The sequence below is a fragment of the Caretta caretta genome, chromosome 9 (assembly GCF_965140235.1).
Source record: "Caretta caretta isolate rCarCar2 chromosome 9, rCarCar1.hap1, whole genome shotgun sequence".
In the NCBI taxonomy this organism is placed as follows: domain Eukaryota; kingdom Metazoa; phylum Chordata; order Testudines; family Cheloniidae; genus Caretta; species Caretta caretta.
The window spans coordinates 56,507,783-56,522,487 of NC_134214.1; the positions used below are offsets into that span (position 1 = coordinate 56,507,783).

The following is a 14,705-nucleotide window of genomic DNA, read 5'->3' on the forward strand; positions in this document are numbered from 1 at the left end:
CGCTGTGTGAGGGTGACAGCAGCAGTATTCAGAGGGAGCAAGGACTCAGAACAGCAGCACTGCAGCACCTCTCTGGGTAGCTCAGATCGTTTGTTCCTGCCTCTCCTGAGCAAGACAGAAATTGATACAAACAAACAGTGTAATAGACGCAGCATTTCTCAACCTTTTGTTCTTCTTCGAGCTTGTTCACGTCCATTCCATATTAGGTGTGCGCGCGCCGTGTGCACAAGTGTCGGAAACTTTTTCCCTTAGCGGCTCCCGTCTGGCTGGTGGGGCCCCCTGAGTGGCGCCACTGCGCCATGCATATATACACCTGCCGCCGACCCCCTCCGGTTCCTTCTTACCGTCCGTGGCGGCATTGGAACAACCTCTCTCTTGTATGAGAGCAGTCCCTTAGCCTTTCTCATAGATAGCTGTTATCAGTTAGTTCGCATACCTTTGTCGTGGACACTTAAGTGATTAGGTGCTTGGACGCTTCCAGCACCCGCCCCGGAGCATGCTGCAGGCCCACAGGTTTAAGGCTTGTGCCACGTGCCGCAAGCCTATGCCAGTTAGTGACCCCCACGACTCGTGTCTACGTTGCCTGTGGGAAGAACATCAAACTAAGCAATATAAGATTTGCAAGGCGTTCAAGCCACGAACAAAAAAAGAAAGAGACTTTTGTTTGAAGCAGTTGTTGATGGAAGCCGCATTGCAGCCAGGCCCGCAGTGCCCGACGTCAGCTCTGGCTTCCTCGGTGCGTAGTGCCCCGGAGACATTGGGAGACCCAGCACTGGCTAAACACCGAAAGCTGTCGGCCCCAGAGCACCAGAGTAGGCCCCGGCACTGCTCGTCCTCCCCGGTGCGGCCCATGGTGCAGCCAAAAGGAAGGCGCGGACGTTCCCCGCGTCGGAGGCCGGCGCCTTCGAAGGCCCCGAGCGCCGATAAGAGCAGGAAGGCCGCTGTACTGGTGCTGGCACTGGTGGCTTCAGCACCACAAGCCCCACCGAGCCCAGGCCTAAGTGAGCTCAGTGCAGACGATGGGCTCGAGGACTTAATGGATCAGCCCTCCACGCCTGGCCCCTTTGAGGTGGCAAAGGACCTCAGTGTGCTGTCGGCGACGAGCTCTGTCCCAGACAGGGAGAATCCTCCAGCACCTATGCCATGGGAGCCGTTGAGGGGTAAGCTGCCAATGGTGTGCAATTCAAGGACATCGTCCCGGCATCGCTCCCAGAGTTGGTCCCGGTCGAGCTCCACGTCTGTGGACTCCCAGTTATCCGCGGCTCAGAAGGAAGTCGCAGTACCAGGAGTGGGTTGGCGCAAGGAAGTAATGGAAGAGGCATGATGCTCTCCGACACCGATTAGAGACCAGCACCAGGAGGAGTTGAGACGGCCCTCGCCAGAGGACTCCCGCAGATGCCGATCCCAGTCCCGAGAACGTCGGTCCCATTCCCAGGGATTTTGGTACCAGTCTCGCTCCCATTCAGTTAGGAGCCGCTCGTCAACCTCCCGCCAGCACAAATCGTCAGCACCGCAGTGGCCTTCGCGGTCGGCGTCGCCACAGTTCGGCACCGACTCCAGCCATTACAGTTACTTGCACCATGCTCCGGACAGCAAGGACCTTCAGACAGGGTGGCACCCCCAATGGGGGCCGCTAGGTCATTGGCCCTTCTGGACACCTTGGGCCTATCAACAGTGCCAAGGGGCCCCATCCAGGGTGGGCTACTCGGTGCAGCGGTCTCGGTCCCCGCATCAACGCCTGATGGCGCCAGAAGCTACAGTATACGGGCCTCCAGCATCCCCCCAGGATAAACCAGAGAGACCAGCACTGAGTCCAGTACCACCCCACGATCTCCCGCGCCAGCCCGAGCTGAAGGCCCCTCCGAGGGGGGGAGGGTAGCTGGAGGACCAGCCAGAGGGGGTTTAGCAGCTGCTAACCTCCTCGTCATCCCCGGATAAGGTGGTGACGGGAACAGCAGTGTCTGACCCTCCACCCATAGACCACAGAGCCTACCAGGAGCTACTGCGTAGGGTCACCCAGAACTTGGGGTTGCAGGTCGAGGAGACGGTTGAGCAGGAGGACCCCATGGTGGACATTTTGAGCCCCGAAGGTCCATTTAGAATAGCGCTCCCGCTCATTAAGACCGTCCAATCGAATTATAAGACTATATGGCAGACCCCAGGCTCCAGGGCTCCAACGGCCAAAGGTGTGGAGCGCAAGTACTTTGCCCCATCAAAGGGCTACGAATTCTTGTTCTGCCACCCAAGTTCATGCTCCCTGGTGGTCTCGGCAGTGAACAAAACGGAGCAACATGGACAACTGGCCCCGGCACCTAAGGCCAAGGAAGCAAAACACCTGGACCTTTTTGGCAGAAAGATGTACTCGTCAGGGGGCCTTCAGTTGAGGATTGCGAACCAGCAGGCCATCCTCAGCAGGCATAATTTTAACTCCTAGGCAGTGGTGGGGAAGTTTAAGGACAACCTCCCGCAAGGTTCCCAACAGGAGTTTACGGCCCTGGTGGACAAGGGCAAGTCAGTAGCTAAGACCTCTCTCCAGGTCTCCCTGGATTCAGCAGATGCAGCGGCCAGAACAGTTGTGTTGGGGGTGGTTATGAGGCACTCAGCGTGGCTGCAGGAGTCAGGCCAGCCACCTGAGGTCCAGAGTACACTTCAGGATCTCCCCTTTGAAGGGTCTGGGCTCTTTTCGGACCAGACAGACGCGAGGCTGCATAGCCTCAAGGACTCGAGGGCTACACTTAAGTCACTGGGTATGCACACCCCGGTGATGCAGAGGAAGCCCTTTAAGCCACAGCCTCCCCCTCAGCACCAGTACCAGCCTCATCATAGGCATGAGCCTTACTGTAGGCGAGGCAGGGATAACAGGTGATGGTGCAATAATAACAACAACAATAATGCGCCGGGTCAGAACCAAGGTCAGCACAAATCCCAGCCGGGCAGTAAGCCAGGCTTTTGAAGGTGCACTCAAGGACAGCATACCAGACCAGTCACCGGATCCGTCCCCTTGTTTCCTGAGCTGCCTGGCCCGTTTCTCCTGCGCGTGGTCCAGCATTACATCGGACCATTGGGTCTTACGCACGGTACAGAACAGGTACTCGCTGCAATTCTCTTCCCTCCTACCCCCCTTCCCCGTCCCTCTTCAGGGACCCCTATCACAAGCATCTCCTAGAGAAGGAGGTTCGCTCGCTGCTAGAGGCGGGGGTGGTAGAGGCGGTGCCGCACGATCTAAGGGGGAAAGGGTTCTACTCCCGGTACTTCCTCATCCCCAAGGTCAAAAGGGGCCTTTGTCCCATTTTAGACCTGCACAGGCTCAACAAGTTCCGGGTCAAGGCCTGGTTCCGCATGGTCTCTCTGGGCACCATCATCCCTTCCCCGGATCCAGGGGACTGGTACGCTGCCCTCGACATGAAGGACACATACTTTCATATTGCCATCCACCCAACACATCGGCAGTTTCTGCACTTCACCGTGGGCCAAGAACATTACCAGTTTGTGGTTCTCCCGTTTGGTCTAGCCGCAGCCCCATGGGTGTTCACAAAATGCATGGCAGTGGTGGCGGCCTTCTTACTGAGGCAGAGAATCCGGCTGTACCCATACCTTGATGACTGGCTCCTGGTGGGTTGATCTGAGGCGGAAATGCGGGGCCATGTGGAGGTGGCTTGGAGATTGTTCCGCAAGCTGGGGTTCCTGGTCAATGTCCCCAAGTCCACTCTCGTGCCCACACAGAGAGTGGAATTCATAGGGGCAGTCTTGGATGTGGTGCGGGCCAGAGCAAGCCTTCCAGTATCCTGATTCTGAGCTATCCAGCAGGTGGTGGCCTCACTGCGCCAGTTTCCAATGACTGCTGCCTGCGGCTGCTGGGCCACGTGGCAGCATGCAGGCACGTGGTCAGGCATGCCAGACTAAGACTCAGGACTCTGCAGGCGTGGCTCGCTCAGGTGTACCGCTCAGGCAGGGACCCCCTGGACTTGGTAGTGACAGCCCCAAGGGACGTGCTGGACTCCCTGCTGTGGTGGCAGTCCCAGCCTGTGGTTTGCAAAGGCATCCCCTTTGCCGCCCCACAACCAGACCTGATGCTGGTGACGGACGCATCAGACCACGGATGGAGGGCTCACCTGGGGGACCACATGACGCAGGGCTTGTGGTCCGGAGCAGAGCGTTTGCTCCATATCAATGTGAAGGAGCTCAGGGCGGTTCGTCTTGCCTGCCAGACTTTTCACACCACTCTGAGTGGTCACAACGTGACAGTTCTGACAGACAACACTACTGCCATGTTCTTTTTAAACAAGCAGCTGTTCCTCACCGCTCTGTCGCAAGACTCTCCTCCTCTGGGACTTTTGCATAGCCCATGCCATTAACCTCGAGGCGTCATATCTCCCGGGGGTGCAAAACAAGCTGGCGGACTACTTCAGCAGGTCGTATAGCATGCATGAGTGGATGCTAAGAGCGGATGTTGTGCTTTCGCTCTTCCGCAAGTGGGGGTTTGCCCAGGTAGACCTGTTTGCCACCAGGGCCAATGCCCAGTGTCCGCGGTTCTGCTCGTTCCAGGGCCACAGCCCAGGCTCAGTCGCAGACGTGTTTGCGATCCCATGGGGAGGGGGCTTGATGTATGCTTTTCCCCCGCTCCCCTTGGTACACAAGGTCCTGCTCAAGGTACGCAGGGAGAGGGCGGCGGTGGTCCTCATCGCCCTGGCATGGCCCCGCCAGCACTGGTACACAACACTCCTTGAGCTGTCGGTGGAGGCCCCAGTAGTCCTGCCCCCAACCTCATCATGCAGGACGGCAGGCGGCTTCTCCACCCCGACCTGCAATCACTACACCTGACGGCGAGGAAGCTCTGTGGCTAAACGCCTTGGAGAGCCAGTGCTCCCTTCCTGTGCAGCAGATTCTGCTTGGCAGTAGGAAGCCTTCTACCACGGCGACCTATATGGCCAAGTGGAAAAGGTTCTCGTCTTGGTGTGAGCCCCGACAGGTGCGGCCGGGCCAGGCCCCAGTGCAAGCCATCTTCGAGTACCTCCTGCACCTCAACCAGCAGGGGCTGGCCCTGTCCTCACTCAGAGTGCACCTGGCGGCCACCTCCGCCTTCCATCCGGGGTTTTCGGAGGGCTCAGTGTTTTCCCACCCAGTGGTGGGACGGTTCCTTAAAGGATTGGAGAGGATGTTTCCGTACTCATGCCCCCCCAGTTCCTCCTTGGAACCTTAACTTGGTCCTCTCTAAGCTCATGGGACCCCCGTTCGGGCAAATGAAAGGTGACATTTTTGGTGGCCATTACCTCAGCCAGAAGGGTGTCTGAGCTGAGGGCTCTCACCTCTGAGCCACTGTATACAGTGTTTCACAAGGATAATGTGCAGCTCCGATGGCACCCCAAGTTCCTCCCTAAGGTGGTCTCGCAATTCCATTTGGGCCAGGACATTTGTCTGCCAGTGTTTTTTCCAAAACCCCATACAGACCCAAGTCACCGCAGCCTACACACCCTGGATGTCCGTTGAGCACTGGCATTCTATTTGGAGTGCACCAGGCCCTTTCGTAAATACGTGCAGCTGTTTGTGGCTGTAGCCGAGAGGATGAAAGGCCTCCCAGTGTCAGCGCAGCAGATCTTGTCTTGGATTACAAGCTGCATCCGGACGTGCTATGAGCTCGCAGGTGTTCCAGCCCCGGCGGCCACGGCCCACTTGACCAGGGCGCAAGCGACTTCCACAGCTTTCTGCGGCAGTTGGCAGAGTGGTCCTCCAATCAGTTGTTCCGTGACTCCTACCCTCCTCCAGAGGTAAGCTTGTGATTCACCTAATGTGGAATGGACGTGAACAAGCACTCGAAGAAGAAAGAACAGTTACTTACCTTCTCATAACTGTTCTTCGAGATGTGTTGTTCACGTCCATTCCACCACCAACCCTCCTACCCCTCTGTCGGAGTTGCCAGCAAGAAGGAACTGGAGGGGGTCGGGCCGGCAGGGGTATATATGCACAGCACAGTGGTGCCACTCAGGGGGCCCCGCCTCCCCGACAGGAGTCTCTAAGGGAAAAAGTTTCTGATGCTGGTGCACGCAGCGCATGCACACCTAATGTGGAATGGACGTAAACAACACATCTCGAAGAACAACAGTTACGAGAAGGTAGGTAACTGTTTTATACCAAGGACCAGCTTGCTGCCTTCCTAAATTGTATCAGGGAAATCTCAGGGCCAGTGCCGTCCACGGACCAGTCATTGAGAAACAGTGTAACAGACAGCTGGAAGAATTAGGGCTAGATCCTGAACTACTATAAATCAGGACCATTGATTTCATTGGAGCCACACAATTTACACCAGTTGGGGATCTGACTCAGTGACTCCAGTGGAGCTAGGTCTGATTTGCACCAGCTGGGGATCTGGCCGATTAAATCTGACAGCACTGTGTGACTGGACCCATTCTGCAGTGCTCATTCTTTTGCCCTGCTCCACACATGAGAGCAATGCAGTGGCACCTTGGGAATTTCTCCCTCTTTTTCCTCCGCATTTGAGCACTGCACGCTAGAAGAGCTCATTCTGGCCAGGGGATTTCAGCCCTGGCATGGAGTTCTCCAGAGAGTGAAGAGTTGCTTGTCACAAGACTGTTTACCAAACAAAGGGGGAGGTGTTGCTTACAACTTGAGGGACCCAGGGCATCACGTTTGTATCTAGCTTTCTGTCCCAGAATCTAAACTGGGTGTGTGAAAATGCACTACTCTCTCCCAGGGTTGCTAGCCTTGGATCACTGCCTCTGTCCACAACCGGGAACAGAAGCCCTCAGTAGCATGGGCAGAAGGGGTGGTGCAGGGAGGAGATGGGGTAACTGGAACATGGGGAAAGGAAAAGTGGATTGAGTTTCCACAGGACAGTGGAAGGAAACATCTTCACCAATTCCCTTTGCTTCAACCCTGCATGGGCTTTTTGCTTGGTTTGGCCCTAGCAATGGGGAGACCCTGGATGTAGGGACAAAGGGAGGAGAGCCAATGGAATGGGATGCATCTAATCCTCTTTCTGAACTGCTTTTGCTCCCTGCTTTGCTCTTGTATGTCCTTCAGTCTTCATTGCAGCAAGCAGGCCCTGGGACCATCCCCTAGGCTGCCCTTCTCCCCTACCACTGATGTTTCAGGGTAAGTTGTTCCTGATGAGAACCAGGAAAGGCCTCACTGTGGAGGTGTTAGCTAGGCCCTCAAGGAATTGGCTTTAGCCTGTAAGCGCCAGCAGCCCCAGACTCTTCCCCCACAGGCTCAGGCATGCTTTAGGTTTCCATCTGCACATAGCCCCTGCAGCTAGGATTGTCACTCCTGCTCCTCACCCTAGCCAGACGAGATAAGGATGTTTCTTGTTCGCACTCTGTCACCACCGTCAGGAGCAGGATCTGGTCTCTTTCTCTTTACTACTCCCCAGGCCACGGCCATTGCCCCTCAGCACGCTGCTCACACATCCACGCGTGCCTGTAAGGTGTCTGGCCCCTTGGCTGTAACCCTGCCACCCTACATGAGGCAAGGAAGGGCAGTGGGGGCTGTGTGAAGGCATCAGGCTTCTGAATCACTTCCTTACAATGCTGCTGCTGCTGCCGTCCATTTGAACCCGCACTAACCATGTGATTGTTTTGTGTTTTTGCAGGCAGTTTCTTGATTCGGATATGCCTAGGTAGTATTTGTTTCCCTTGCGGTTTTTTCTTCACTTCCTCTCCCCTCCTTGGCACTCTTCCTCCCCCTCAGAGACAGCATTTTAATTTCCAGACACTCCATCCACTGGCTTCCCTTTCTCTTCCACATCTTTGGGCTGCTCTTTCGTTATGTTTCTGTCCCTTGGGCTTCCCTGTTTGTTTTGGATCGCTCTCTCGTTAGCCTCTGTTCCTCTGGCTGGCTTTTCCTTCAATTTTGCTGCTGTTGTAACTTTGTGACATTTGGCAAAGACCATCCTTCCCCCTCTTGTACCCTCTCCCAACTTGGGCCCAGGAGCATTTTGGGGAGCTGGGAGCTGACCCAGGCTGCGTGAGAGGCTGGACTGCAGTGTATGGATGGGAAGGACACTTTGGAAAAGATACTGTATGAAAGATAGAAAGAGGAGAGAAATGGAAGCAACGTAGCTGAGTTTGGGAGCCAAGTACAAGCTGCATGTAGAAGGAAGGGACATAACAGGTGAAAACCTGGCTCCACTGAAGTTGGTGGGAGTTTTGCCATTAACTCCAGTGAGGCAGGATTTCACCCAAGCTTGTTATTCTCTGGCCTGCTTGACAGAATTTCCACCAAAGAAACCTCAGTGGAGTCTCATATTCACTGGCTTGAATTCTCAGTTTTGCTAAGGCCCCTTAACATCCCTCTGCAAATTTAATGGGGCCTCAAAGTGAACACCCATTTTAAGGCCCTTTTCCATTGCCAGATTAGTATAACGGGGCCTTGGCATAGCTGAAAATCAGGCCCCAAGGTTTTTAGGGTCAGAAAGGATTATTATGATCATCTTGTCTGACCCTCTGAGTGCTGAAGGGAGATAACTGGCCAGATCCTCAGCTGGTGTAGAGAGCATGACTCCATTGCAGGTTTACACCAGCTGAAGAGCTGGCCCCTTGTTCTTTGGACATTACCAGGGGAAAGTGTTTGGAACTGTAAGTTAATGCACTCTCTTCTCAGAGTCAAATCTTGATACGATTGCAGGCTGCAGAGAAACTGGGGTTGTCTTATTACTATGTAATAGTTTTACTATTGAATTGACTTCAGTGGAGCTGGCCAGTTTGCACCAATGGATATCTGGCCCATTGAAGTCAATGGAGTTGTGCCAATTTATACCAGTCGGGAATATGGCCCCCTGTACATGCATACACACAAGAAGCAGTGCTAAAGTATGTTCAGCCGTAGTTCTCTTAACTTTTGAATGCTCAACTGTGCATAATTGTCAGATAATTTGGGGGTTTTTTTGCACGTAATTTCTTTTTGTTTAAAGAAAAAGAATAAAGAAAAGTTCCCAGTTCCACAACTAATGGGCACCAGCCAGCAAAGGGCAACTGGTGCCTGTCAATATCATTAATAAACTGCTCACTTGTGGGGAGGGGAGGAGGAAAAGCAGAGATGTTGAGGCAGAGGAGAGGCTATAGGGAAATAGGTGCACAGGGGAGACTGCGGGGGATATATAGATATGTGTAGATGCTATATATACACCATTGCGATGGGGGTGCTGGAAATACAGAGGCAGGCAACAAAAAGTAGGAAGAGGCAAAGAGGAGATATGAGACTATAAAAAGCCAAAAAATTGTGGAGAAGGGACCCTTGATTGACCTTCTTGCTCTGTCTCACGCTTCCCATGTTGAGAGAGACAAGGTGGGTGAAGTAATATCTTTTCTTGGACCAACTTCTGTTGGTGGAAGGTAAAAGTCCCTGAAGAATTCTGTGACGGTTGGAAGCTTGTACCTTCCACCAACAGAAGTTGGTCCAAGAAAAGATATTACTTCGTGTATCTTGTCTCAATCATATGCTGGGACCAGCATGACTAAAACAACACAACAAACTTCTCATTTTGTTACGTATCAAAAGACAATCGCAAGTTAGTAGCCATGGGAGGATGGGATTGTGACATTACCCAGGGTACAGTCTGGACTGTTGAACAGCTGTGTCCCCTCAATTCTCTAGCCTGGGGTGCCTTTTACATTGCTTCGCTGTGAGTAACGACTTCTGGTCTGCTCACACAGAGCCCCCAGCATGTAAATCACTCCCAGTTTTACTGTGTGAGTGATGTAGACAGCCACTCTTGAATTACAGTGCAGGGTAACACCAGCAAATTCTCATTCCCAGACTTTCCCGCAGAAATGTGCATCTTGTGCTGCCCAGCACCCTCCTAGACAACACAAGCTCATATAAAGTCTGTCATTTATTATTAGAAAATGATATGCACAAATCCTGTTAACTTTCCCAGACACTTCAGTCCAAGCACACTGGTGTAGATAAAACACTAAAACAAGTTTATTAAGTACAGAAGGATAGATTTTAAGTGATTACAAATAATGAAGCATAAAAGTCAGAATTAGTTACAGGGAAATAAAAGGTAAAACACAACAAACACCTAATTTAGCTTGTTAAGTTAATTCAAAGCACTAATTTCTCACCATATGCTCCTGCAGTCTTACTCACTGAACTCCTTTCAGAAGCATCTCTTCACAGTCTAATGATGCTTCCTTTGTCTTTCAAGTGTGTGTTGATGGCCGTGAGTAGCTGTCAAGGTTCCTTCCCCACTCTGAACTCTAGGGTACAGATGTGGGGACCTGCATGAAAGACCCCCTAAGCTTATTCTTACCAGCTTAGATTAAAAACTTTCCCAAGGTACAAACTTTGCCTTTGTCCTTGAACAGTATGCTGCCACCACCAACCGTTATAAACAAAGAACAGGGAAAGACCACTTGGAGACGTCTTCCCCCAAAATATCCCATCAAGCCCTACAGACCCTTTCCTGGGGAAGGCTTAATAATAATATCCTCACCAATTGGTACAGGTGAACACAGACCCAAACCCTTGGATCTTAAGAACAATGAAAAAGCAATCAGGTTCTTAAAAGAAGAATTTTAATTAAAGAAAAGGTAAAAGAATCACCTCTGTAAAATCAGGATGGTAAATACCTTACAGGGTAATCAGATTCAAAACATAGAGAATCCCTCTGGGCAAAACCTTAAGTTATAAAAAGACACAAAAACAGGAATATACATTCCCTCCAGCACAGCTTATTTTACAAGCCATTAAAGAAAAGAAAATCTAACGCATTTTCTAGCTAGATTACTTACTAACTTTACAGGAGTTGTAAGGCTGCATTCCTGATCTGTTCCCAGCAAAAGCATCACACAGACAGACCAAACCCTTTGTTCTCCCCCCCCCCACCCCCAAATTTGAAAGAATCTTGTCCCCTCATTGGCCATTTTGGGTCAGGTGCCAGCGGGGTTACCTTAGCTTCTTAACCCTTTACAGATGAAAGGATTTTGCCTCTGGCCAGGAGGGATTTTATAGCACTGTATACAGAAAGGTGTTTACCCTTCCCTTGATATTTATGACAGTAGCAATGAAGGGAGAGATGATTTGGGCTTCTGTTCCCCATTCTTTATACTTTTATTTTTCTTTGAGAATCATCTCCAACTGAGGTTCAAGAGACAGCAAGTCTGTGGGGATAGGACTCTCCAACTGTTTCTTTGCCAAAATGTAGATTTCTTGCTCACACCTTTTTACCTACCAAAGAATGGCCGCTTAACCAGGTGATAGTCCATTTGATTTTATTAACAGGTGACAGAGGCGTCAGTTTGGATTTTGTCTCTGAGGAACTGGTTTGTGCCTGCTTTTCTAAACTTGGAGCATGTCTCAGCAATATCATACCACAGAATTTTATAACTTTACATACAATGTTGCCACACACATTTACCAGGACAATAATGATCAGCAAATTATGAGTTTTCAAATGATACCTCAGAAGGCATACTTTGTACAAAACTTATCATAGTCTTGTAAAAGGGGTAAACATAAGGGTACAGACCATAACAGGGATATTAACATCCTCTCCTTGTCAATGGTTGATTGTAACACACTAACCCATCACATTCAGAGTAGTTCCATTGCAGCCTCCTAGGCCTGGAGGAAGGAGGCAGCCATTTTGGTATTTTTGAAGGAGCCTAAAGGAGTTAGGCACCCAGCTCCTTTTGAAAATCCCAGCCTTCTTCTCCTGTGCCCAAGCTGCTGGTGTACAGACAACAGAATAACCTGAGGAGAGGAGATGGGGAGGGGGAACGCTGTAACAAAGGACTCACCATCCCAGCAGTAACCACTGGTTCATGTCACCTGGTAATTAGCTGCTGGCAGTGCCTGGCACTGACCTCATGCTTCAGAGAATGGCAAATTTATTTTAGCAGTTCTCATAGGAAGAAATATTCCTTCCCAAGCGGGTGGTCAGCTTGTAATGGTCACACCGACTCACCTGACCAGTGTTGACGCTTATGTGCGTAGAGCATCCATTTTAGGGCTTTAGATTTTCTGATCATCTCTGGTTTCAGAGTAGCAGCCATGTTAGTCTGTATCCACAAAAAGAAAAGGAGGACTTGTGGCACCTTAGAGACTAAAAGGCTTTAGTCTCTAAGGTGCCACAAGTCCTCCTTTTCTTTTTGCTGATCATCTCTAACATCCAGCTAACATGCAGAGTGTAGAACTTCACCCATTGATTCCTGCATCAAGCCAAATAGACTGTGGTTGCACTAGAGAATCTCTGCATTGCCTTGTTCTTGCTGACATAACCAGATAAGACTTTAAAAATGGTTCTGATGAGTTCCTGTAATAGAATTCCACAGGGTGAATACTTCCCCCCAAGAAGTATTGTCTTCTTCCTACAGGACTGTCACTTTAATTGAGCTCCCCCTTTCTCTTGTGTTATGGGACTGGACACAAGGGAATGTCTAGTTGGTTTTTCAGTCAGCTTTTCACCGTTTGGAATGGGAGGGAGGAGAAAAGCAGAGAAAATGAGGATAGGAGAGAGAGCAGCAAGAATACCACAGCTGTTTAGAATTCAAGCTCTCAGTCATCCTCAGATAGGATCTATTCTGCCAGATGGTGTTGTGAATTGATTCCACTGTGACAAGGGCTAATAGAGCTCTGCCTCTCAGCACACCCGGGAGGAGAGGAGAGCTATTCTTCCTATACAGTGGTACAGTCCAGGAGTGAATCCCGAAATCTAAAGCATTGAAAGAAGGGAAGAAAATTGCATTACCTGAGCGGGGAGTACTGGCCATTCTTCTAGCCCCCGCACGTGGGATGGTTGGGGATTTGATGCGCACCTGAATTTGTCTTTGCCTGTGTCTCTTAGATAAACAGCTGCTTTAGGACCTTCTCAGTGCCGTTTGAAATGAACACAAAGTCTCTCATTGACTTCAGGAGGTGATTAGACTTCTTATACATCAGAGATTCAGGACAGCAGATACAGGAGAGTGCTTGTATTTTCATTTCCTGCTCTACTGTCCAGATCAGGAGCGGGCAAACTTTTTCACCTGAGGGCTGCATCGGGTTTCTGAAATTCTATTGAGGGCTGGTTAGGGGAGGCTGTGCCTCCCCAACCAGCCAGGCATGGCCCAGCCCCTGCCCCCTATCCAAACCCTCCTGCTTCTCGCCCCCTGACAGCCCCCCCGGGACTCCTGCCCCATCCAACCGCCCCGTTCCCTGGCCCATCCACCTCCCCACCCCCGCTCTTGGTCCTCTGACCGCCCCCGTTCCCCCCCGCCCCAAACTGCCCACCACCACCCCATTCAACCCCCCCTTCCTGACTGGCCCGCGGGACCCCTGCCCCATCCACCCCCCCACCCCCTGCTGCCCTATCCAATCTCTCCTTCCTGACTGCCCCCAGGGACCCCTGTCCCCATTCAACCCCCCCATTCCCCACCCTCTGACCACCCCAACCCCTATCCACGCCCCTGACCACCCCCCAAACTCGCCTACCCTCTATCTACCCCCCACCGCTCCCTGCCCCCTTACCGCCCTGCCTGGAGCACCAGTGGCTGGCGGTGCGGCTGCACCAGGACAGGCAGCCGCGCCACGCAGCACAGAGCACCGGGTCAGACCAGGCTCTGCAGCTGCGCTGCCCAGAGGATTGCGCCGCGCAGCGGTGTGGCTGCGGGGGAGGGAGGACAGCCTCCCAGGCCAGGAGCTCAGGGACCGGGCAGGACTGTCCCATGGGCCAGATGTGGCCCATTGGCCATAGTTTGCCCCCCTCTGGTCCAGATTGTACCAGCCAGATTGGCTTCTATATCTTTAGTTGAATATCTTGAATGCTTTGATTCCACTCTAATAGTGCCTATAGAGTGATATGTCTCATCTCCACAGTAAGAAGATCCAGAAATGTTTTACTGTGGGTGCACTTCCCACTGCACCTTTTTCAATTTCCCTTTTTGTGTCAGTAAAGGTGAGGGTTACAGTTCAGAGCCAACATCCAGCTGAACTCCAGTGATTGTCCCTGAATCAGTGGCACGTCATCCAAAGCTTGCTGAAAGGACTTGCTGTATGATTGCCCATTAGAATGTTTCTTGGGTGCTGATTCAGCAAAGCATGTAAGCATCTGCATAAAGCTACGGCCATGCATAAGTGCTTTGCTGAATTACCACCATAATCCTGTACTTCGGATTGTAAAGAGCTCCTTGTTGACAGGATCTAGTTCCACACAAAAGCAATTGCTATCCCACAGTCCATGGTGGGCTTGTTCTGAGATGATACGAGTCTGCAGTTAGACAGCTAACAATATAGATGGAAGCAGAATATCTTTATAAGCAAATGGGGTGTGGGGGGGGGGTTGAATTTCCAATTTGCCTTCCGAGAGCAGAAGCACATCTGCACCCAAAGGATCGCGGACCCCTTGTTTCTGCACTGGGTGATATGGGTTGTGCAAGCAAAGGAAGACCATGGTCTAGGCTTGCTGTGGGGACTGTTGGCAGTCTGGTAGCAGACATAACAGTGCTCTGCAGCCCAAGGTAAGTGCAGATTGTGACAGGTTGTCACCCCAGGGTGCAGTCTGGGAGCCATGGGAAACGCTGCACCCCTCTAACCACCGAGTTGGGCTGGCCCTTTTCTCACACTGCTTGGTTGGAGACAAAGCCAGCCTCACCAGACCCTGTTATCACCCAACACGACAGCAAGTGGCGCCACACACCAACTGAGTTACCGTAGTACTTTCCCTAAGCCACTCAAGGACAAGCCAACTTCCCAGTTCCCCCCGCCTT

General features: G+C 51.8%; 1 protein-coding gene across 21 annotated transcripts in view; it reads left to right on the forward strand.

Annotated features, from left to right (window-relative positions):
* The window catches only part of KIF1A (kinesin family member 1A), a 225,343-nt gene that overhangs the window by 185,596 nt on the left and 25,042 nt on the right, over positions 1–14,705 (forward strand). For 13 of the 21 annotated variants that reach the window (XM_048863028.2, XM_048863027.2, XM_048863030.2 and 10 more), the window contains one exon: positions 7,607–7,633. The exons of the other annotated variants lie outside the window; for them this stretch is intronic. In XM_048863028.2, coding sequence (XP_048718985.1) covers positions 7,607–7,633 — 27 coding nt within the window. The remainder of the gene's footprint in view (positions 1–7,606; positions 7,634–14,705) is intronic. 21 annotated transcript variants of the gene reach the window in all.